General features: G+C 39.9%; 1 protein-coding gene across 1 annotated transcript in view; it reads left to right on the top strand.

Moving 5' to 3' along the window:
- Positions 1-12,946: 12,946 nt before the first annotated feature.
- The window catches only part of tacr1a (tachykinin receptor 1a), an 81,348-nt gene continuing 67,428 nt past the window's right edge, over positions 12,947-26,866 (top strand). Inside the window, exon 1 of the mRNA XM_061986001.1 lies at positions 12,947-13,393. Coding sequence (XP_061841985.1) covers positions 12,987-13,393 — 407 coding nt within the window. The 5' untranslated portion in view covers positions 12,947-12,986. The remainder of the gene's footprint in view (positions 13,394-26,866) is intronic.

Raw genomic sequence — 26,866 nt, 5'->3', positions numbered from 1 at the left:
AGCAGGGATGGACCAAGACTGCTGAAAAACATTTTTAACAAAGTTGTGCGCAGGATGACTAATCAACATTATGCGCACAAGATCTGTTAAGTCTTGTGCGAAAATGTCACGACGTGGACTTTGGCGGGGTTTGTTTTCCCGAGTTGCAAGGAAATTGGAACGAACATGGTGTGAAAGTAAGGACATCTTTATTTTAACACTAACAAAAAGGTGTAAACAAAAAGCGCGCAGAAGGCGGAGATAAAACTTGGCTATGAACAAAAACTTACACTTAACGAAGACTAAGGACATGAAACAAAAGAACTGCTAAACGTGACATGAATAAACAAAACTTACTTGGAACAAGCATGGAACAACGGCATGGAAGAATAGCATGATTGACAAGGGTAACAGAAGCAATGTCGCCAGGACGATCAACAGAAAACGACAGGCTTAAATAACCGTGACATGATAAGTGACAGGTGCGTGAATCAAAATGTGCAACAGGTGAAACTAATGGGTAACCATGGTGACCAAACAAAGGAGCGTAAACATGAACTAAGAGTCTTAAACAACCAAACAGGACATAACTTAAACAAAACATGATCACAGAAAAGAGGTGAAAAATTATTTTAAAAAGGGCTGTTGTTGAAGAAAGGGAGAAGATGGATACGGGGGTATAACATTGGCCTTGACACTAGCAACTTTAGTGACAAAATAAAAATGAAAATGATTACTGCAGTCTTTATTAGAGGAGGTGCATGGGTGGCTGTGAGCCAGTAATGGAATTTATGGTGTCAAAATTGACCCTTGGATTCCTTTTATTGAAGGTGATGAGGTTTGCAAAATAACATGATCCTCCCACCTTAACTATAGAATTGAATTCTGCTAACATTTTTTTTTAGATTGAGACCATGGACAAGAAGTTTCATTGACTTCCACATGTTCTTCGGCATTTGCGCCAAAGGCAATGAATATCGTTGTTTAAAGGGGAACATTATCACCAGACCTATGTAAGCGTCAATATATACCTTGATGTTGCAGAAAAAAGACCATATATTTTTTTAACCGATTTCCGAACTCTAAATGGATGAATTTTGGCGAATTAAACGCTTTTCTATTATTCGCTCTCGGAGCGAATATCGGAGCGAACATCGGGAAGCAATCCGCCATTTTCTCAAACACCGAGTCAAATCAGCTCTGTTATTTTCCGTTTTTTCGACTGTTTTCCGTACCTTGGAAACATCGTGCCTCGTCGGTGTGTTGTCTGAGGGTGTAACAACACGAACAGGGACGGATTCAAGTTGCACCAGTGGCCCAAAGATGCGAAAGTGGCAAGAAATTGGACGTTTGTTCCGCACACTATACCGACGAAAGCTATGCTACGATAGAGATGGCAAGAATGTGTGGATATCCTGCGACACTCAAAGCAGATGCATTTCCAACGATAAAGTCAAAGAAATCTGCCGCCAGACCCTCATTGAATCTGCCGGAGTGTGTGAGCAATTCAGGGACAAAGGACCTCGGTAGCACGGCAAGCAATGGCGGCAGTTTGTTCCCGCAGTCGAGCTCACACCGTCCCTTATGCCACCGAAGATGATCAAGAGAAGAATATCGACCCTAGCTTCCCTGGCCTGCTGACATCAACTCCAAAACTGGACAGATCAGCGGATGAGGGTATGTCTACAGAATATATTAATTGATGAAAATTGGGCTGTCTGCACTCTCAAAGTGCATGTTGTTGCCAAATGTATTTCATATGCTGTAAACCTAGTTCATAGTTGTTAGTTTCCTTTAATGCCAAACAAACGCATACCAATCGTTGGTTAGAAGGCCATCGCCGAATTCGTCCTCGCTTTCTCCCGTGTCGCTGGCTGTCGTGTCGTTTTCGTCGGTTTCGCTTGCATACGGTTCAAACCGATATGGCTCAATAGCTTCAGTTTCTTCTTCAATTTCGTTTTCGCTACCTGCCTCCACACTACAACCATCCGTTTCAATACATGCGTAATCTGTTGAATCGCTTAAGCCGCTGAAATCCGAGTCTGAATCCGAGCTAATGTCGCTATATCTTGCTGTTCTTTCCGCCATGTTTGTTTGTATTCACTATGTGACGTCACAGGAAAATGGACGGGTGTTTATAACGATGGTTAAAATCAGGCACTTTGAAGCTTTTTTTAGGGATATTGCGTGATGGGTAAAATTTTGAAAAAAACTTCGAAAAATATAATAAGCCACTGGGAACTGATTTTTAATGGTTTTAACCATTCTGAAATTGTGATAATGTTCCCTTTTAACCAAGGAGTGGGATTCACAACTGGAATTTTACAAGGCTTAAAAGCAGCAACCTCATCAACAATCCATTTTGATGTGGGAAATGAAAAGTGTACTTCTGTTTTGGTTTTATCTCCCTTTCAGCGCTATTGTAATTTTTAGCACAATTTCTGTTTGTGTATGAAGTTGTACTTCACCTCTGCCAAGAGTGCTGGTTCCTCACCTGTTTGATTGGGACCGAGGATGTTCACCTGGCTGTTACAACCAATAAGGAGGGTACATAAGCCACTGTCATCGGTTTGACAGTTTTCCTCTGCACTATTTTCACCCATGCAATGTAACCTTTGTTTCACCTGGGCTCCACTATCTTGTCCACGCTGGGGCTCCCTGCTTTCTTCAATTAATATTTTTACCTGCGCGTCGTCTTCTGTCTCTGCAACTTGGAGCGCAGCCCTAAAACAGACCGCAAAAAAATGGGTAATCGACATAAATTGGTTCCTCTGTAGTATTTATATAATAGTTTGTTCAAATAGCCTTGACATGTGGCACATTATCATTGCATCATCCCGACAGAGACACAGAGTCTGACGTTTTTTTTTTACATCAACAGCAGTGTTCAGTTCCAAGTTCCATCGCCACATATCTACAACTTACACACCAAATCCCTACCCTTCCCCCACCTCATTTCCCAACAATCACACTCAAGTGAGGTGCGTTCATGGACATTGGTTTAAAACATGGGTGTCAAACTCAAATATGGCCCGCCGTGTAATTTCACTTGGCCCTTGAGGAGATATCAAATTAACACTAAAGCTGGCCCGCCGATTATATATTGCGGCGGTGCCGCGGTAACACCGCATTCACCGCAAAGTATAATACTTGCCAACCCTCCCAAGAGACTTCCATACTTCAGTGCCCCTCCCGAAAATCGTCACGTCCGCTTTTCAGCCAGTCCAACGAGTGCTGGCCCAGTCACATAATATGTGCGGCTTCTGCACGCACACACAAGTGAATGCAACGCATACTTCATCAACAGTGATACAGGTTACACTGAGAGTGGCCGAATAAAAAACTTTAACACTGTTAGAAATATACGCCACACTGTGAATCCACACCAAACAAGAATGACAAACACATTTCGGGAGAACATCCACACCGTAACACAACATAAACACAACAGAACAAATACCCAGAACCCTTTGCAGCATCAACTCTTCCGGGACGCTACAAGGTGTGTGTGTGTGGGCGGAGGGAGGTTTGGTGGTAGCGGGGGTGTATTTTGTAGCGTCCCGGAAGAGTTAGTGCTGCAAAGGGTTCTGAGTATTTGTTCTGTTGTGTTTATGTTGTGTTACGGTGCGGATGTTCTCCCGAAATGTGTTTGTCATTCTTGTTTGGTGTGGATTGACAGTGTGGTGTATATTTCTAACAATGTTAAAGTTGTTTATTCGGGCACCCTCAGTGTAACCTGTATCGCTGTTGATCAAGTATGCATTGCATTCACTTGTGTGTGCGGACAGAAGCCGCACATATCCCTGTGACTGGACTGGCACGTTGGTAGAATGGATGAAAAGCGGACGTTAAATGCAGTGCCTTTAAGGCACGCCCCCAAGACTGTGGTCCGGGCGCACTACGAGATATAATGACTGATAAACACCTTTGTTCGATAATGAAGGTTGCCTCAGCTCAAAGCCTGAGCCCCGACATTAATGAACTAGCATCCAAAAAAAGATGGCAGATATCTGGCTTGGGCACATCAGATTAGATCAGTGTGTTGCAAACTGAGCAGTTTAAAGTCCTGAATGGTTGGTTTATTCATTGTTATTTTATTTTCAAATTTATTAGCCTGTGGAAAAAGTTAATGTTGATATTTACCTCAGAAGACTGCAAATAGAAAAGAGGCATTCAATTTTTTATTTAAATTGTATTTGATGTGCTTTTGATATTTTTTTATTATTATTATTATTATTTGAAACTCGATTTTGCATGTCACTATAAAGTTATATAAGCCTTGTTTGTTCAATATTCAATGCAAAACTTGTTTGGGTCCCTATTAAAAGGTTAATTTGTTCAACTTTGGCCCGCGGCTTTGTTCAGTTTTAAATTTTGGCCCACTCTGTATTTGAGTTTGACACCTCTGGTTTAAAACATCCATTTTCAGCTGCAAGAACATACTGTATGTCTAAAGCAGGGCTATTCAACTCATTTGTTCAGGGGAATGCATTTCCAAAAAGCTAAGGACCGCAGGCCCAGACTTCTCCCTTTACTATTAGTCGTATGTTGTAAATTCCTGAGAACCAGTGTCCTCTGTAGTAAACATTTGTTTTTGTTCTATTTCCGAGTTACAAATTGCGGGGAAAAAAATGCTGACTGTGTCCACTGCTGAGGAGGCTGACTTTTAGTAGGTTAAAATGTCAACCACCTGCCATTCCTTAAAAGTTGACATACTGTTTTAAGGACCCACTGCAGAAAATGTTACGCTTTTACTCCAAAGAAGAATCCCCAAAATACCAAAGAGGCGAATTTACAAAAAGTATATTTAATATCACCAAAAAGCGAATAATATCAAAATATGATCATTCACGCCGGGCGTGCGGGACAATGCTGCGCGGGTTTTGCCATGCCAGACGCGTGCGGCAAAGATTGGAAGACACAGATGGCACTGCGGACTCTGCCTCCAATGATGGGACTGTGGGATGTTGAAATCCAAAGGCCGTGTGAAATGGAGAAACTTCAGTGGCTGAGCTGATGATCCATGGTAAATTGAGGGCCCAGGAGGCCGGTTGTTGGGGGCAGCGAATCGTTGCCTCCAAATCCTGGTTGTCATATTCTGTCCGGTTGTTGGTAAGTGGGTGGTTCCCAGAGGACAGGCAGGCCATTTTAGAGAAACAGTCGACACGTGAGAATGACAGAGTTACCATTGGATGGAGGAAGTTCAGCAATTAATTCCAATCCCACCATCGTCGGCAGGGAATGAAGAGAGGTCGTAGTAGTCCCTCCAGAGCCTAGTGGAACAACTTGTTGCGGGCACAGAAACAGCAGGCTTCGACAAATTCTTTGAGATCAGTGTTATGAAAGGCCACCAAAATCGTTGAAACAGCAGGAAAATGTTTGGTTAATACCAGAATGGCAGGCCATTTGAGTGCTATGGGCCCAAGATAATGCTTTTGATTGTAGTTCAGGTCCCACAAATAATCAATGGCACTACGGATTCCGCCTCAATGATGGGACTATGTGATGTTGAAATCCCTAGGCCGTGTGAAATGGAGAAACTCCAGTGGCTGAGCTGATGATCCATGGTAAGTTGAGGGCCCAGAAGGCCGGTTGTTGGGGGCAGCGAATCATTGCCTCCAAATGCTGGTTGTTATATTATGTCTGGTTGTTATCTGTGGGTGTACAGGCAGGCGGATGCACCCAATGCTTTACAAAATTCCTTCCAGACAGCTGAGGAGAATTGAGGACCCTCGTTGGAAACCACTTCCATGCACATGCTGGACCAGGAGGTCGGCGGTCTCTAAGGCGGAAGGCAGCTTGGGCAGAGCGACAAAATGTACCAGTAGAGAAACAGTCGACACATGTGAGAATGACAGCGTTACCATTGGATGGAGCAAGTCCAGTAATGAAGTCCAATCCTACCAGAGTCAGGAGGGAATGGAGAGAGGTCGTACAACTTGGGACAACTTGTTGCGGGCACAGACAGAGCAGGCAGCGACAAATTATTTGAGATCAGTTTTATGGAAGGCCACCAAAATCGTTGAGACAGCAGGAACATTTTTGGTTAGTACCAGGATGGCAGGCCACTCGAGAACTATGGGCCCAAGATAATGCCTTGAATCGTAGTTCAGGTCCCACAAATAATCGACCATGGAGCAAGCAGCAGGAGCAGGTGATGTTCTGAGTACCTCTTCTACCTCCTTTTCGACGTCCCACCGGAGGCCATCAATGATCCGAGTTGGAGGAATAATTGGTTTTGGGATCTTGTCTTCCACCACCGGGGAATGTAACCTGTACAGAACAGCTGGCATGCCGTTCTAAGTCCCTGGGCAAAACGTGAGAGAGTACTTAAAAAGTGAGAGGAGTAGCGCCCACCTGGCCTGCCTCGGATTAAGTCTTTGTGCGCACCGCAGATATGCCACGTTCTTGTGATCCGTAAAGATGTTGAAAATGTATTGTTATTCCGCCAAGAGATGCTTCCACTCCTGCAAAGCCAATACAATGGCCAGGAGTTCCCGATTTTCCACGGCGTAGTTTCTTTCTGCCGAGGTGAGGCAACGAGAGAAGAAGGCACAGGGGTGCAGTTTCCCAGGGGAGGGGTTGTGCTGGAAGAGGATGGCTCCTATGCCGGTATCAGAGGCGCCAACCTTGACACAAAAATGAGCAGAGAGAGTAGGGTGAGTAGGGACAGAGGTAAAACAGTTCCTTGAGACATAAGGAGGCGTTAGTGGTTTCAGGAGTCAATTCAAACAGGATTTTAAAAGATGTGAGCCTGTAAAGAAAAAGTGCTACTTGGCTATAATCACGAATATATTTAGCGCTAAGAGTTTGCGAACCCTAGGAATCTCTGAAGTAATTTACGAGAAGTGAGCGGAGACTAATCTAGTAGTGTCTGGACCTTTGCGGGGTTGGGTCTGAGCCTACTTTGGCCTACAATAAACCCCAGAAATGGCATCGAGGATATGTGAAAAGCACACTTCTACGCTTTTAGTAACAGTCTCTGAAGCACCAGACGTACTTGTTGGATGGGTTCGTCAATCTTGATTATTACTGTTATAATAATCATTACCACAGATTCTAACAAGTATCTTGTCTTATTATTATTAAAGTGAACAGTAAACTCTTGTTTTATATATATATATATATAAAACAGGGATGTCAAACATGCGGCCGGCAGCGAACAGGTTCAATCCGACCCCTGAGCTGAGTTTTCTAAGTGTAAAATTGAGCTGCATTTTTAAATTTTAAAAAACAGCTGTTCTAAATGTGTCCACTGGATGTCGCAATAGCAATTATGTTAGGCAAGCAAATAGTTTATACCGGCAAGCAAATTGTTTATACCGGGGCAAGAAAGTATACCAAGTCAGAGGTACACGGTAAAGCGGTACTGCAACTCCTCCCCCTCAGGAGTAAATAAACAACTAGTAACCCCACTTAAAATTCTGCATGAGACACTGCACATTGATATAGTTCTGTGAAAATGATTGTCTTCTGTGCAAATTTAAAGAAAGTGTGTGATTTACTGCAATATTCTCAGTCTTCCATTGAAGTTTTTATTGTTGGTTTGTTGAAATTGTTCACACATTGCTCTGCTTTTATTGTTCTATCAATACACAGTGGTGCCTAGAAGGCAGGGAGTAAGTCAACCTTCTTCAATAGTTTCTACCTCAGTTTGTATGCTCTGCTGAGTTCGTACAGAATTGATATGTGGATATGACAAATGAGGTAGTTGATAAGAGTTTTTATTTATGTTTTATTTTGTTTTTTGTTCAATCCGAGACGGGCTGTGACTTAAAGTTGAATTGCTTTGTAGATACACTGAGATTAAAGGGGAACTGCAGTTTTTGGTTGGATTTTATCATTCACAACCATTATGAAAGACATGATGATTGATGGATTTTTTAAATGGATTTTAAATATTAAATAAACGTGAATAAAAGTCTGCTTACAGCGGAGCCAATGGGAGCTCCACTATTCTGCCCATAAAATCTGATAAATAACCTTTTAAAAAGCGCCAACAGTACTCCATTTCCATTTCGTGACTTGAATATTAACCAAGTATTGGTAACACTTTAGTATGGGGAACATATTCTGAGTAAGAAAGACTTAATTTAGAGTTATTTGGACACTAGGGGAACATATTCTAAGTAACAAAGACTTAATTTAGAGTTATTTGGTTAGAGTTGGGGTTAGGGTTAGGGTTAGGATTGGGGTTAGGGTTAGTAATGGTAAATATGTTCCCCATACTAAAGTGTTACCGGCTTACTGGTTGTATAATAAGGCTATGCAGAATAAGGCATTAAAGGCCTACTGAAATGCGATTTTCTTATTTAAACGGGGATAGCAGGTTCATTCTGTGTCATACTTGATCATTTTGCGATATTGCCATATTTTTGCTGAAAGGATTTAGTAGAGAACATCGACAATAAAGTTCGCAACTTTTGGTCGCTGATAAAAAAGCCTTGCCTGTACCGGAAGTAGCAGACGAGTAGCGTGACGTCACAGGTTGTGGAGCTCCTCACATCTGCACATTGTTTACAATCATGGCCACCGGCAGCGAGAGCGATTCGGACCGCGAAAGCGACGATTTCCCCATTAATTTGAGCGAGGATGAAAGATTTGTGGATGAGGAAAGTGAGAGTGAAGGACTAGAGAGGGCAGTGGGAGCGATTCAGATAGGAAGATACTGTGAGAGGCGGGTGGGACCTGATATTCAGCTGGGAATGACTAAAACAGTAAATAAACACAAGACATATATATACTCTATTAGCCACAACACAACCAGGCTTATATTTAATATGCCACAAATTAATCCCGCATAACAAACACCTCCCCCCTCCCGTCCATATAACCCGCCAATACAACTCAAACACCTGCACAACACACTCAATCCCACAGCCCAAAGTACCGTTCACCTCCCCAAAGTTCATACAGCACATATATTTCCCCAAAGTCCCTAAAGTTACGTACGTGACATGCACATAGCGGCACGCACGTACGGGCAAGCGATCAAATGTTTGGAAGCCGCAGCTGCATGCGTACTCACGGTACCGCGTCTGCGCTTCCAACTCAAAGTCCTCCTGGTAAGAGTCTCTGTTGTCCCAGTTCTCCACAGGCCAAGGGTAAAGCTTGACTGTCATCTTCCGGGAATGTAAACAATGAAACACCGGCTGTGTAATCCGGCACAACAGACGACTTAATAGCTGGCCACCATGCTGTCCCAAAATGTCCTCTACAATCCATGGCGTCACGCGCAGGCGTCATCATACCGAGACGTTTTCAGCAGGATATTTTGCGCGAAATTTAAAATTGCACTTTAGTAAGCTAACCCGGCCGTATTGGCATGTGTTGCAATGTTAAGATTTCATCATTGATATATAAACTGATATATAAACTATCAGACTGCGTGGTCGGTAGTAGTGGGTTTCAGTAGGCCTTTAATAAGTACTTCATAATGACTAATTAAGAGTCAATATGTTACTAATTTGCATGTTAATAAGCAACTAATTAATGGTGAATATGTTCCCCATACTAAAGTGTTACCCAAGTATTAGTGATATTGTTATTATAAACGCTAACACAGGCAAACCCTGATCTCTTCCTGTGTGCCTATGTTTACATCATCAACAGATAAGCTGCTTCCTTGTTTACCTACTCCCTGTAAGTTTATTTTACATCATAAATAATGCCCCCCCTCTCCACGAAGGTGAGGGGGGGCACAGATTCGGTGACCACAGATGAGCGCTAGCTGTTCAAAGTCGGGACCCAGGGTGGACCACTCATCTGTGCATCAGTTGGGGACGTCTCTGAGCCGCTGACCTGTCTCCACTCAAGATGATCTCCTGCTGGCCCCACTATGGACTGGACTCTCACACTATTAACTAGATCCACTATGGACTGGACTCTCACACTATTAACTAGATCCACTATGGACTGGACTCTCACACTATTAACTAGATCCACTATGTACTGGACTCTCACACTATCATGCTGGATCCACTCCACATCTATTGCACTGGTCACCCTGATTGATTGATTGATATATACTGTATATATATATATATATATATATATATATATATATATATATATAGGCCCCATCACCACTAGTCCTCCACCCACAGGCTACATCACCACTAAACATGCTTACAGTTACAATGTAAAAATAAATATTGTGCCACAATCAGGTGAAAATAATACTTCAACTTAAAGGAGACCCATCATGCGTAACCAACTTTTTTTACCTATTGGTGCCCATTTTTGTGTATTTGATCTCTGCATATTTTCTGAAAATTTGAAATTAACCCATGGAGGCATGGCAGAGATATTTATAAAACGATCTTGCCCAAATGAGCTTTTTAGAATATGCCCAATTTGTGACGTTTTTTTCCCAGTTGGTGACATCCGCGGATATCCCCGTGTGGAGATTTACCTGAAGAGTTTTGCACAGTTGCAGGTCATTGTAGTGCGACACTGAAGTCAATAGATTCCTTCGTTTTCTCTATCCTCTTGTTGTGGGTCAGACTGGCTCGTACATGCACATGCATCCTCCGCTGTTGCCATTTCTAATACAAACATACTTGCCAACCCTACCGGATTTTCCGGGAGACTCCCGAAATTCAGCGCCTCTCCCGAAAACCTCCCGGGACAAATTTTCTCCCGAAAATCTTCTGAAATTCAGGCGGAGCTGGAGGCCACGCCCCCTCCAGCTCCATGCGGACCTGAGTGACGTGTCGACAGCCTGTTTTCACATCCGCTTTCCCACAATATAAACAGCGTGCCTGCCCAATCACATTATAACTGTAGAATGATCGAGGGCGAGTTCTTGGTTTCTTATGTGGGTTTATTGTTAGGCAGTTTCATTAACGTCCTCCCAGCGCGGTAACAACACACAACAACAGCAGTCACGTTTTCGTCTACCGTAAAGCAGTTCGTCTGCCGTAAACAGCAATGTTGTGACACTCTTAAACAGGACAATACTGCCATCTACTGTACATGCATATGTGACAATAACATCTAGGGCTTTTAGAGAGTGCAGTGCACAACTGCGCACACAACAAGGAGACGAAGCAGAATGCCTCATCAGAGAGGGTGTTCAGCATGGTTAGAACATTAGTGACAGAGAATAGAACAAGGATGGACAATTCAACCCTTAACTCAACAATGAGTAGATGAGTGTTATGTGTGTGTATATGTGTAAATAAATGAACACTGTAATTCAAGTAGTTCTCTTATATATATATATATATATATATATATATATATACATATAAATAATAAAATAAATATATATATACTGTATATATAGTTAGAATTCACTGAAAGTCAAGTATTTCTTATATAACGTATTTTTCGGACTATAAGTCGCAGTTTTTTTCATAGTTTGGCCGGGCTCCAGTGCGATTTATATGTTTTTTTCCTTCTTTATTATGCATTTTCGGCAGGTGCGACTTATACTCCGGTGCGATTTATACTCCGAAAAATACGGTATATATGAAATACTTGACTTGGTGAATTCTAGCTGTAAATATACTCCTCCCCTCTCAACCACGCCCCCCCCACACACACACCTCCCGAAATCGGAGGTCTCAAGGTTGGCAAGTATGAATACAAAGTAGCATTCAGTTGTAAATTATGTCTGTAGGGTCTATATATATATATATATATATATATATATATATATATATATATATATATATATATATATATATATATATATATATATAAGTAGCATTCAGTTGTAAATTATGTCTGTAGGGTATATATATATATATATATATATATATATATATATATATATATATATATATATATATATATATATATATATATATATATATATATATATATATATATATATATATATATATATATATATATATATATATATATATATATATAGGGCTTCACGGTGGCAGAGGGCTTAGTGCATCTGCCTCACAATACGAAGGTCCTGAGTAGTCTTGGGTTCAATCCCGGGCTCGGGATCTTTCTGTGTGGAGTTTGCATGTTCTCCCTGTGACTGCGTGGGTTCCCTCCGGGTACTCCGGCTTCCTCCCACCTCCAAAGACATGCACCTGGGGTTAGGTTGATTGGCAACACTAAATTGGCCCTAGTGTGTGGATGTGAGTGTGAATGTTGTCTGTCTATCTGTGTTGGCCCTGCGATGAGGTGGCGACTTGTCCAGGGTGTACCCCGCCTTCCGCCCGATTGTAGCTGAGATAGGCTCCAGCGCCCCCCGCGACCCCAAAAGGGAATAAGCGGTAGAAAATGGATGGATGGATGGATATATTTTTTTTTTTTTTTTTTCTTTTTTTTTTTTTTAATATATGTATTTTAAAATGTAAATATGTCTCAGGAAAACAATATTGTTAATGCATATCTGCTGTACATATTTACTTTACAGAAGAGCAGTGTCTTAGGTTGAAAGTGAAATAAATCAAACCGAATGTGAAAATGCAGACTATGAAATATAACACCAAGAGAAATCTGGCTCCGAAAATACCTCATAATATTAAAAAATAATAACAAATGTGTTTTTTTTTTAATGCCAAAACGTGCTTCAGAGAATATTTACTCCAATGCCAATATATAATTTCCATGCGTTCTGGCTTCTTGTCCCTGGAGGTTTTAAAACCAGTACATTTGTCAGAACCACAGGGGGCAGCAGAAGGCGGGATATAAGACACGTGTGCGTGTGCGCGTGTGCGTGTGCGTGTGACTGATATAAGATGTGTGTGTGTGTGTGCGTGTGTGTGCGTGTGTGTGTGCGTGTGTGCGTGTGTGCGTGTGTGTGTGTGTGTGTGTGTGTGTGTGTGCGTGTGTGTGTGTGTGTGTGTGTGTGTGTCGGAGCGCAGAGCAGCAGCATGCAAACTCTCACTCTCCTCCGCGCTGCCAAGGAGACGCGCGTAAAATACGCGCCGCTCGCTTTTTACGCGCCGTTCCAATCCCATTGAAAGTCAAGCTAAAACTCCAGTGGCTGAAGTTGGAGTGGAGTCAAGTCTTTGACCAGCTACGTCCGTGCCATGGATCCGATATTTCCCAGCATGGACGAAGGCAACTGGAGCGTGGACTCCTCCAATGACACCAACAACGGGACGGAGTACTGGAACCAGTTCGTGCAGCCCGCCTGGAGGATCGCGCTGTGGGCCGTGGCTTACTGCTGCATCGTGGCCGTGTCCGTGGTGGGCAACGTGACGGTGATTTGGATCATTGTGGCGCACACACGCATGAGGACCGTCACCAACTATTTCCTGCTCAACCTGGCGTTCGCCGAAGCCTCCATGTCGGCCTTCAACACCGTCGTCAACTTCGTCTACGCGGTGCACAACGAGTGGTACTTCGGACTGGTCTACTGCCGCTTCCATAACTTCTTCCCCGTCGCTGCCGTCTTCGCCAGCATCTACTCCATGACCGCCATCGCCCTGGACAGGTACTGGTAGTTCTTCTCATATAAATATTTCATATAAGTTGGCAAAACATAAGCTGCAACAATTAGTCATCTTTTTTCAAGTCTTAACTGCTCCAGGACTTTTTTTCATTTTATTTTTTATTTTTTCCCCCCCATTTTTTTCTCATTTTTTATTTATTATTTTTTTTATTTTATTTTTTTCATTCCCCCCCCCCCATTTTTTCCCCATTTTTTTTTCTTTTTTTCTTCTTCTTTTTTTCAGGCAATGACATTAAAACAAATACAAGGTAGACAACATGTAATAATTAGGGATGTCCGATAATGGTAGTTCTTCTCATATAAATATTTCATATAAGTTGACAAAACATAAGCTGCAACAATTAGTCCATCCATCCATCCATCCATTTTCTACCGCTTATTCCCTTTGGGGTCGCGGGGGGCGCTGGAGCCCATCTCAGCCACAATCGGGCGGAAGGCGGGGCACACCCCGGACAAAACGCCACCTCATCGCAGGGCCAACACAGATAGACAGACAACATTCACACTCACATTCACACAGTCATCTTTTTTCAAGTCTTAACTGCTCCAGGACTTTTTTTTATTTATTTATTTTTCTTTTTTTTTTCTTTTTTTTCTCATTTTTTAATTATTATTTTTTTCATTAATTTTTTTCATTTGTATTTTATTTATTTATTTTTCCCATTTTTTCCCCCATTTTTTTCCCATTTTTTCCCCATTTTTTATTTTTTTTTCTTCTTCTTTTTTTCAGGCAATGACATTAAAACAACTACAAGGTAGACAACATGTAATAATTAGGGATGTCCGATAATGGCTTTTTGCCGATAACCGATATTCCGATACTGACCAAACCCTTAATTCCCGATACCGACATCAACTGATACCGATATCAACCGATGCAGATATCAACCGATACCGATATATACAGTCGTGGAATTAACACATTAATGCCTAATTTGAACAACCGGTATGGTGAAGATAAGGTTGTTTTTTTTTTTTATTAAATAAAATAAGATAAATAAATTAAAAAAAATTTCTTGAATTAAAAAGAAAGTAAAACAATATAAAAACAGTTACATAGAAACTAGTAATTAATGAAAATGAGTAGAATTAACTGTTAAAGGTTAGTACTATTTAGGGCTGCACCAACTAATCGATTAAATCAATTAAAATGGATTATAAAAATAGTTGCCGATTAATTAAGTCATTGATTCATTGGATCTATGCTATGCGCATGCGCAGAGGCTTTTTTTATTTATTTTATTTTTTATTTAAATTTTTTTGAATTTTTATTTATTCATTTTTTTTAATAAACCTTTATTTATAAACTGCAACATTTACAAACAGCGGAGAAACAATAATCAAAATAAGTATGGTGCCAGTATGCTGTTTTTTTTTCTTCAATAAAATACTGGATAGGATAGAAATGTAGTTTGTCTCTTTTATCCGATTATGAAGCGATTAATCAAAGTAATAATCGACAGATTAATCGATTATCAAATTAATCGTTAGTTGCAGCCCTAGTACTATTAGTGGACCAGCAGCACGCACAATCAGGTGTGCTTACGGACTGTATCCCTTGCAGACTGTATTGATATATATTGATATATAATGTAGGAACCAGAATATTAATAACACAAAGAAACAACCCTTTTGTGTGAATGAGTGTAAATGGGGGAGGGAGGTTTTTGGGGTTGGTGTACTAATTGTAAGTGTATCTTGTGTTTGTTATGTTGATTTAATAAAAAAAAAAAAAAAAAAAAACGATACCAAAAATTAAAAAAACGATACCGATAATTTCTGATATTACATTCTAAAGCATTTATTTATATTATTATCTAGTAATAATATAAATGAATATAATGCAAAAGGTAATGTACAGTATGTAAGCATGATGGTCCAGTTTTGCCTGAAAGGGAGTGGAAAGAAGATAATTTGGTAACACTTTAGTATGGGGATAACATATTCACCATTAATTAGTTGCTTATTAACATGCAAATTAGTAACACATTGGCTCTTAATTAGTCATTAAGTACTTCTTAATGCCTTATTCTGCATGGCCTTATTATACAACCAGTAAGCCATTAACTAAGAGTCTTCCCTCAATAACCTCGGAATTATTACTTATTAGTAACCATAACCCTAACCCTCACCCTAACCCTAGTGTCCAAATAACTCTAAAGTAAGTCTTTGTTACTTTAATAAGCAACTAATTAATGGTGAATATGTTCCCCATACTAAAGTGTTAAATCCTTATTAACATGCAAATTAGTAACATTGGCTCTTAATTAGTCTTTATTAATTTAATAAGCAACTAATTAATGGTGAATATGTTCCCCATACTAAAGTGTTACCGACATTTTTACTCTTATCTAACAGAAATAGACAATAACGTTTCAAATCTTTCATCCAATAATTAACAATGAAAAAAAAAAAGATGCATTTTGTTAGTTGCAGGAAGTTACATTTGAATGCTGTGTAAGTATGCGGTAGTTATGTTGTCGGTACACGCTGCTTAGCCATTTTTAACGTTAACAATACCACAACACATGTCCACTTGGCACCGAGTTCCACATTTGCAGCTTCAAGTCACGCAGTTCTCACTCTCTCAGCTTCTATCTGCTTTCAAAACATCAACCTCTCTTTGTGCTCGTTTAAATAACCAGTCGTTCATCCTCTGTATATTCAGCTTCAAAAAGATAAGGTTGTAAATCCTAACCCTAACCCTTATGTGGTCCCTTAGTGTCTAAATGAAGTCTTTGATACTTTAATAAGCAACTAATTAATGGTGAGTATGTTCCCCATACTAAAGTGTTACCGATAATTTATTTAATCCCATCCCCAGTTCTCCATTCAGTGATTAATACATTAAGTTTCACTCTTACTTTGTTTAAGGATTATAATACAATTGTTGTGTCATGGTGGCATTACCACAGGTAACAATAATTATTACACTGTAACAATAATTTGTAGCAACAATGTAGGAAGAATGAACATACCAACAATGGTAATAGACAACATAGCAATAATGATAATGACAAAATACCAACAATGGTAATAGACAACATACCAACAATGGTAATAGACAACATACCAACAATGGTAATAGACAATATACCAACAGTGGTAATAGACAACATACCAACAATGGTAGTAGACAACAGACCAACCATGGTAATAGACAACATAGCAATAATGGTAGTAGACAACATACCACCAATGGTAATAGACAAAATACCAACAATGATAATAGACAAAAGACCAACAATAATAATAGACAAAATACCAACAATGGTAATAGACAACATAGCAATAATGGTAACAGACAAAATACCAACAATGGTAATAGACAAAATACCAACAATGATAATAGACAAAATACCAACAATGGTAATAGACAATATACCAACAATGGTAATAGACAAAATACCAACAATGGTAATAGACAATATACCAACAATGGTAACAGAAAACATAGCAACAATGGTGATAGACAAAATACCAACAATGGTAATAGACAAAATACCAACAATTGTAATAGACAACATAGCAATAATAGTAATAGACAAAATACCAACAATGGTAATAGACAACATACCAACAATAATAATAGACAAAATACCAACAATGGTATTAGACAAAATACCAACAATGGTAATAGACAAAATACCAACAATGATAATAGACAAAATACCAACAATGGTAATAGACAAAATACCAACAATGATAATAGACAAAATACCAACAATGGTAATAGACAAAATACAACAATGGTAATAGACAAAATACCAACAATGGTAATAGACAAAATACCAACAATGGTAATAGACATTATACCAATAATGGTAATAGACAACATAGCAACAATGTTAATAGACAAAATACCAACAATGGTAATAGACAAAATACCAACAATGGTAATAGATAAAATACCAACAATCGTAATAGACAAAATACAAGAATTGGTAATAGACAAAATACCAAAAATGGTAATAGACAACATACCAAAAATGGTAATAGACAACATACCAACAATGGTAATAGACAACATACCAACAATGGTAATAGACAAAATACAACAATCGGTAATAGACCAAATACCAAAAATGGTAATAGACAACGTACCAACAATGGTAATAGACAAAATACCAACAATGATAATAGACAAAATACCAACAATGGTAATAGACAAAATACCAACAATGGTAATAGACAAAATACCAACAATGGTAATAGACAAAATACCAACAATGGTAATAGACAAAATACCAACAATGGTAATAGACAACATAGCAACAATGGTAATAGACAACATAGCAATAATGGTAATAGACAACATACCAACAATGATATTAGACAAAATACCAACAATGGTAATAGACAAAATACCAACAATGGTAATAGACAAAATACCAACAATGATAATAGACAAAATACCAACAATGGTAATAGACAAAATACAACAATGGTAATAGACAAAATACCAACAATGGTAATAGACAAAATACCAACAATGGTAATAGACATTATACCAATAATGGTAATAGACAACATAGCAACAATGTTAATAGACAAAATACCAACAATGGTAATAGACAAAATACCAACAATGGTAATAGACAAAATACCAACAATCGTAATAGACAAAATACAAGAATCGGTAATAGACAAAATACCAAAAATGTTAATAGACAACATACCAAAAATGGTAATAGACAACATACCAACAATGGTAATAGACAACATACCAACAATGGTAATAGACAAAATACAACAATTGGTAATAGACCAAATACCAAAAATGGTAATAGACAACGTACCAACAATGGTAATAGACAAAATACCAACAATGATAATAGACAAAATACCAACAATGGTAATAGACAAAATACCAACAATGGTAATAGACAAAATACCAACAATGGTAATAGACAAAATACCAACAATGGTAATAGACAAAATACCAACAATGGTAATAGACAACATAGCAACAATGGTAATAGACAACATAGCAATAATGGTAATAGACAACATACCAACAATGATATTAGACAAAATACCAACAATGGTAATAGACAAAATACCAACAATTGTAATAGACAAAATACCAACAATGGTAATAGACAACATACCAACAATGGTAATAGACAACATAGCAATAATGGTAATGAAACATTGAGCACATGTTAACACTTTGAGACAGAGTACAACAACAAGTCAAAATAAAGACCCTCATCTCTATATTTGAACCAGACCTGATGTTTGTATAATAGTTTAAATGGATGAATAGTTTGGCATTGCTTGTGTTGTAAGTCCAGTTTGTTCCATAGTTTTACTCCGCATACACACACACACAAACCTTTACGCGTGGTTTGAGCTCTCGGCAATAAGAAATATCCAAAGCCTCTCAAGTTATGACCCTGCACTCGTCTTATATTAGGCGGCAATAATTTGTTCAATGCTTTATAAAAGATTATTGACGTATTATATTTAATAAATCTTATATAATCTTCTAAAGGTAATAAATAATACTCGTGCTCATACGAATGGTGTATATTGTTGCATATAAATGTGTGCTAGTAAGGATAAAGGGTGTAAAAACAAACAAAAATAAGGTAGTTAATGCAACACTTTCATTACTCAAGCCATGCTGTTTTATCAGGCTCTGCCACATGTATTTAGTGTGAATGACTGTAATGGTGTGTGTGTGTGTGTGTGTGTGTGTGTGTGTGTGTGTGTGTGTGTGTGTGTGTGTGTGTGTGTGTGTGTGTGTGTGTGTGTGTGTGTGTGTGTGTGTGTGTGTGTGTGTGTGTGTGTGTGTGTGTGTGTGAGGTGAATTCATCAGTGGGCTGTTCTTCCTGTCAGTGAGGATGATTGAGGATGAGCTGCATAAAAACAACTGTAAGCTGTGTGTGTACAAAAAGTGTACTGGCCACCATTATCTCACATTCTTTTGCTCTTACCAGTTGGATAGAAATATAATTGTGGCGGTCTCTTGTCCCCCATGAACAAATGATGGGATGAAAAATATGCGACCGAGGAAACTAACGTCTTCAGTTTGTAGTGTGTCAAATAAGATGGCAGACATTGTTGCTCACGGAACAGCGGGGGGAGACCAGACAAGCTTTGTGTTTTCCCACTCCTTTTGGAGCAGGGGTGTCAAAGTCATTTTAGCTCAGGGGCCGCATGGAGGAAAATCCTTGCATGCACACAGGGGCCGGACTATTAAAATCATGGCATTAAAACTAAAAAAATAAAGACTGTTTTCAGATTGTTTTCCTTGTCTTACTTTGGCCAAAAATAGAACAAACGCATTCTGAAAATATTACAATAAAAATAAAGAAAAACATTCAAGTTTAGATCCATGAAGGAAAGAAGAAAGGGAATAAATGTTTATAACTAAATAAATGTACATATTAGGGGTGTAACGGTACGTGTATTTGTATTGAACCGTTCCGGTACGGGGGTTCCGGTTCGGTTCGGAGGTGTACCGAACGAGTTTCCACACGGACATATTAAAGGGGAACATTATCACAATTTCAGAAGGGTTGAAACCATTAAAAATCAGTTCCCAGTGGCTTATTTTATTTTTCAAAGTTTTTTTTTAAATTTTACCCATCACGCAATATCCCTAAAAAAAGCTTCAAAGTGCCTGATTTTAACCATCGTTATATACACTCGTCCATTTTCCTGTGACGTCACATAGTGATGCCGATACAAACAAACTAGAACAGCAAGGTATAGCGACATTAGCTCGGATTCAGACTCGGATTTCAGCGGCTTAAGCGATTCAACAGATTACGCATGTATTGAAACGGATGGTTGTAGTGTGGAGGCAGGTAGCGAAAACGAAATTGAAGAAGAAACTGAAGCTATTGAGCCATATCGGTTTGAACCGTATGCAAGCGAAACCGACGAAAACGACACGACAGCCAGCGACACGGGAGAAAGCGAGGACGAATTCGGCGATCGCCTTCTAACCAACGATTGGTATGTGTTTGTTTGGCATTAAAGGAAACTACCGGTAACAACTATGAACTAGGTTTACAGCATATGAAATACATTTGGCAACAACATGCACTTTGAGAGTGCAGACAGCCCAGTTTTCATCAATTAATATATTCTGTAGACATACCCTCATCTGCTCTCTTTTCCTGGGGGTCTGGCGGCAGATTTCTTTGACTTTATCGTTGGAAATGCATATGCTTTGAGTGTCGCAGGATATCCACACATTCTTGCCATCTCTGTCGTAGCATAGCTTTCGTCGGTAAAGTGTGCGGAACAAACGTCCAATTTCTTGCCACTTTCGCATCTTTGGGCCACTGGTGCAACTTGAATCCGTCCCTGTTCGTGTTGTTACACCCTCCGACAACACACCGACGAGGCATGATGTCTCCAAGGTTCGGAAAACAGTCGAAAAAACGGAAAATAACAGAGCTGATTTGACTCGGTGTTTGTAATGTGTTTGAGAAAATGGCGGATTGCTTCCCGATGTGACGTCATGTGATATATCGAGTATATTCGATATAGCGAGTATATTCGATATAACGAGTATATTCGATATATCGAGTATATTCGATATATCGCCCAGCCCTAATGTGAGATATAACAGGATAATGCAATAATTTATAATTTGTTTTCAAAACGCTTACAAAAATGTACTGTAGGACCCCATTTTTAAGACTTGATGGGGTCCCTAGGTGTCAGGTTTGTCACTGACAGTTTAGTTATGTTTTGGTTTTTCCTCTGTTTGTTTATTTCCTGTCAGCGCTCTTATTTTGGTTCAGTTTCCTGCTAGTCTCCCTGAGCGCTGTTTCCCTTCAGCTCAACTGATTGGCACCTGGCCACACCTGGCGTCAATCAGCCAGCTGCTGTTTAGACCTGCTTTGCCCTCCAGTCAGGGCTGGAGTATTGTCGTTGTAGCTGTAAGCTGTATGCTGTGGACTGTTTGCTGTTTCCAGTTTTCCTGTTTGCTGGTTCCTGTTCCCTGTCTCCAGTTTGCCTGTTCCTGGTTACTGGTTTGTGTTTTGCCTTAATTTTTGAACATTAAGTCATGTTTTCCTGCACCGAGCCTGCCATCTCTGCATCTTGGGGTTCGTCACCAACACCTTGTGACACTTGGACCCGGTTTTGAAAATTCCTAGTGCCAACACTAATGGAGTGTTGGTGCATGCAAAACAGCAGCAGGCGAGGCCGCTTCTAATACTAATCAAATATCATCCCGGGGGCCATAGATCATTCATTTACGGGCCGGATCTGGCCCGCGGGCCTTGACTTTGACACATAAGTGTTGGACGGTCGATCATCACTTGAGTAAAAATGTGTGCCTGTGAAGTTCTAACATGTTCCAAATAAAAATATATTGATTGATTGCTGATATTAATAGTCGTAACGATACAGTTTAGACGCTGTTTAAAGGATCCTGTGATGATCGTAATCTACGCAGGGTTTCCCCTTAATGGTCGTGGCGCTCTGCCACCCACAAGTATAGCTGCCAGACCTTAAAAAAGGCTTTTTAGGTGAAAACAAATTAAAGTAATCCAATGTATTGTAGCCTCCACAAAGAAGTCACACAAAGTCTGATGCTATTTTTAACTTTTATTGCCAGTCTTATGCCAACCACTGGCCCGATTCCAACAGTATTCCCTCCCACGCACACACATCCGTCTCCGTGCTTCCCCTGACACACACAACCACACTTCCTCATTCTCTGGGAACATCAAACAAAGACAGCATTTATGCCACTGGATGTCACACATTAGGATTTATGGTTTATGGTTCAAGTTTGTTTCGATCATGCTTGCAGTTACAATGTGATAATAAATATTGTGCCACAATCAGATGAAAATAATACTTCAACTTAAAGGAGACCCATCATGCGTAACCAACTTTTCTTACCTATTGGTGCCCATTTTTGTGTATTTGATCTCTGCATATTTTCTGAAAATTTGAAATCAAACCATGGTGCAATGGACGTCGAGTGGATCTAGCACAGGGGTCGGCAACCCGCGGCACCGGAGCCGCATGCGACTCTTTGAGCACTCAAAGCACTCAAACACATTTCGGGAGAACATCCGCACTGTAACACAACATAAACACAACAGAACAAATACCCAGACTCCCATGCATCCCTAACTCTTCCGGGCTACATTATACACCCCCGCTACCACCAAACCCCGTCCCCCCCCCCCAGCCCCGCCCACCTCAACCGACGCACAGAGGGTGGGGGCGGGGTTTGGTGGTAGCGGGGGTGTATAATGTAGCCCGGAAGAGTTAGGGATGCATGGGATTCTGGGTATTTGTTCTGTTGTGTTTATGTTGTGTTACGTTGCGGATGTTCTCCCAAAATGTGTTTGTCATTCTTGTTTGGTGTGGCTTCACAGTGTGGCGCATATTAGTAAGAGCAGTGGTTCTTAACCTTGTTGGAGGTACCTTCTTTAGTGAAAAATAAAATGTTTTTTTTTTTCAAATTCAAGACAAAGTTATATGTTTTTGGTAACACTTTAGTGTGAGGAACTTATTCTAAGTAACAAAGACTTAATTTAGAGTTATTTGGACACTAGGGGAACATATTCTAAGTAACAAAGACTTAATTTAGAGTTATTTGGACACTAGGGGAACATATTCTAAGTAATAAAGACTTAATTTAGAGTTATTTAGGGTTATAATAAGGCCATGCCGAATAAGGCATTAATAAGTACTTAATAATGACTAGTTAAGAGCCAATATGTTACTAATTTGCATGTTAATAATTAACTAATTAATGGTGAATATGTTCCCCATACTAAAGTGTTTCCATGTTTTATTACTGGTGCACAAAATAAACCGTGCATGAACATCACCTTGTTCAAACAACAAAACCAACACAGTGCATAAACTCACAACAAATTACACACCTGCAAATCAGTCTGACTTCTGCTGTTGCCGTATCCGTAATACGCCGATAGGGAGAAGTTTTTATTTAAACGATGAGTCTGGTGTGTTTTGACCTCCGCCGAACCCCTGAGGCCGACTCACCGAACCCCTAGGGTTCGATCGAACCCAGGTTAAGAACCACTGAGTAAGAGTGTTAAAGTTGTTTATACGGGCCGCTCAGTGTGACCTGTATGGCTATTGAACAAGTATGCCTTGCAGTCACTTGTGTGTGTCTGCAGAAGCCGCATACAACATGTGACTGGGCTGGCAAACTGTTTGTACTGGTTGTAGGGGGCGCTAAAGGCAGTGCCATCATAGCACGTCCTTATTATTGTTGTTTGGGTGAAAATCAGCAGACATTCGAGAGAATAGTTGCTCTGAAATTCGGGAATCTCCCGGAAAAAGTTGCGGGCCGCACTATTAAATTTTCATATTAAGGTGCGGGCCGCGTGTCTGAGACCCCTGGTTTATACATAACACAAAGCAAAAAAAAACTTTGTATGCAGTGTTATTTCATTTTAAATTTCAAAAGAGTTTTGTGGCTCCCATTGTTTTCTTTATTTTGTGAAACGGGTCAAAATGGCTTTTTGAGTGGTAAAGGTTGCCGACCCCTGATCTAGCATAATATTGTGAGAGTCTAGTCCATAGTGGATCTAACATAATAGTGAGAGTCCAGTCCATAGTGGGGCCAGAAGGAGATCATCTTGAGTGGAGACAAGTCAGCAGCGCAGAGACGTCACCAACTGACGCACAGATGAGTGGTCCACCCTGAGTCCCGACTTTGGACAGCTAGCGCCTCACCTTTGGTCACCCGATCTGTGCAGAGCAGAAAAGAGACGGCAGATCAACTGGTCTAAAAGGGGGGTCTATTTAAAGGCTAGAGTATACAAATTAGATTTAAGATGGGACTTAAATGCTTCTACTGAGGTAGCATCTCTAACTGTTACCGGGAGGGCATTCCATAGTACTGGAGCCCCAATAGAAAATGTTCTATAGCCCGCAGACTTTTGGGGGGGTCTGGGAATCACTAATAAGCCGGAGTTCTTAGAACGCAGAGTTCTTGCCGGGACATATGGTACAATACAATCGGCAAGATAGGATGGAGCTAGACCAGTGGTCGGCAACCCGCGGCTCTTTAGCGCCGCCCTAGTGGCTCTCTGGAGCTTTTTAAAAAATGTATGAAAAATGGAAAAAGATGAGGGGAAAAAAATCTATTTTTTGTTTTAATATGGTTTCTGTAGGAGGACAAACATGACACAAGCCTCCCTAATTGTTACAAAGCACACTGTTTATATTAAACAGGCTTCACTGATTCGAGTATTTGGCGACCGCCGTTTTGTCCTACTAATTTTGGCGGTCTTTGAACTCACCTTAGTTTGTTTACATGTATAACTTTCTCCGACTTTCTAGGACGTGTTTTATGCCACTTCTTTTTCTGTCTCATTTTGTCCACAAAACTTTTAACGTTGTGCATGAAAGGTGAGTTTTGTTGATGTTATTGACTTGTGTGGAGTGCTAATCAGACATATTTGGTCACTGCATGACTGCAAGCTAATCGATGCTAACATGCTATTTAGGCTAGCTATATGTACATATTGCATCATAAGCCTCATTTGTAGCTATATTTGAGGTCATTTAGTTTCCTTTAAGTCCTCTTAATTCAATGTATATCTCATGACACACTATCTGTATGTAATATGGCAATTAATTTTTTGCGGCTCCAGACAGATTTGTTTTTGTACTTTTGGTCCAATATGGCTCTTTCAACATTTTGGGTTGCCGACCCCTGAGCTAGACCGTGTAGTATTTTATACGTAAGTAGTAAAACCTTAAAGTTGCATCTTAAGTGCACAGGAAGCCAGTGCAGGTGAGCCAGTATAGGTATATATATATAGGTATATATGTATATAGGTTCTTGTCAAAAGTCAAACAGCTGCATTTTGTAATCTTTTAATGCTAGACATAGAGAGACCCGAAAATAATACGTTACAGTAATCGAGATGAGACGTAATGAAGGCATGAATATCGCTAGTGGACAAAATGGAACGAATTTTAGCGATATTACGGAGATGAAAGAAGGCCGTTTTAGTAACACTCTTAATGTGTGACTCAAACGAGAGAGTTGGGTCGAAGATAATACCCAGATTCTTTACCGAATAAATCCGATTAGAAAAATACATCAATTTATATTCTGATGCTTTGATTAATCGTTAAATGAGTGTAACTAAATAATAAAAATGGACACAAACTGACGCAAATAAATACTGTACATGGGCATAGTTTTGGGGAGATCATTATACTTACCAAATGCTCAATTAACATTATTCTCTCTCATCCCTTATGCAGCTCATATGCTGTGATATAAAGTCTGCTCCTTTTACGCTCCATTTCAGCAGCATATAAAAACCCTTTCAGTGGGCCTGCGGGTAAAGATCATGACACATTTATAGGAATTAGAAAGAATGCGGAATGGATTGGCTGAGATTGTTTAAAAGTGACAAAAGAGACTGAAATTCATGATGTCATTGAGTGAGGCTAATTTATCCTTCTCCCAGGAACAGACCTCCTGTGTGGCAGCCACAGATAGCCAGTCTTGACCTTTAGTAGGACTCATTGGTGATTACTCGCCCTCATTTTCAGTCTTCAGCGTTGCTTGACTGGATCCATTCTCACAGTACTTTCCTGGGGAATACTGCCTAAAAGATGGCATTGTGGTGAAAAGGTGCGCTTTTTAGGATACATTTATGTAAAACCAAGCCAAGGGTAGGTGGAGTTGTCTGAGACCATGTGATCGTCTAATTTGCATCAAACTGAGCTTTTTGACTTAGGCCTAAGTCGTTTATGTCAGGACTTGGTCTTGGGTGTTAGCTTTTCCGGGATGCAACGGAAAGTTGGCTCGGGCGAGACGGGAATGTGAGTACATGATTTATTTAATATATAAAAAAAAAGTACAAACGAAAAGGCGCGCACAGTGGCGGAGAATAAACTATGAAACCAAAAGACTATAGCAAAAAAAGTACAAACGAAAAGCACGCACAGTGGCGGAGAACAAACTATGAAACCAAAAGACTATAGCATTAATAAACAAAAACTTACTTGGCTTGGACAAAAGTAGCAGCATGAAGGATGGACATGAAAACAAGTGTCAGAAATGTACAGAGCATAAATGTGAGGATGTCGTCAGAACGACAAACTGAAAACAATGAACTTAAATACTATAGACATGATTAACGAAAACAGGTGCGTGACTCAAAACGTGAAACAGGTGTGTGACGTGACAGGTGAAAACTAATGGTTGCTATGGTGACAAACAAAAGTGCACAATGAGTCCAAACGTGGAACAGGTGAAACTAATGGGTAATCATGGAAACAAGACAAGGGAGTGAAAAGCCAGAAACTAAAGAGTCCAATAACTAAAAACATGACTAAAACAAAACATGATTACACAGACATGACAGTTTAACCCCTTAAACAAATAATTATTTAGCCTAAGCCCCGTTTCAGCCACACTAAACCAGCGTTTAAGGTCCCCCTCCTCGGACAAATTTATACACGGGTAAG

Source organism: Nerophis lumbriciformis, linkage group LG12 (assembly GCF_033978685.3).
Source record: "Nerophis lumbriciformis linkage group LG12, RoL_Nlum_v2.1, whole genome shotgun sequence".
Taxonomy (NCBI): domain Eukaryota; kingdom Metazoa; phylum Chordata; class Actinopteri; order Syngnathiformes; family Syngnathidae; genus Nerophis; species Nerophis lumbriciformis.
Note: the sequence above shows the minus strand (reverse complement) of the source record. Positions and strands in the feature narration are given on the sequence as shown.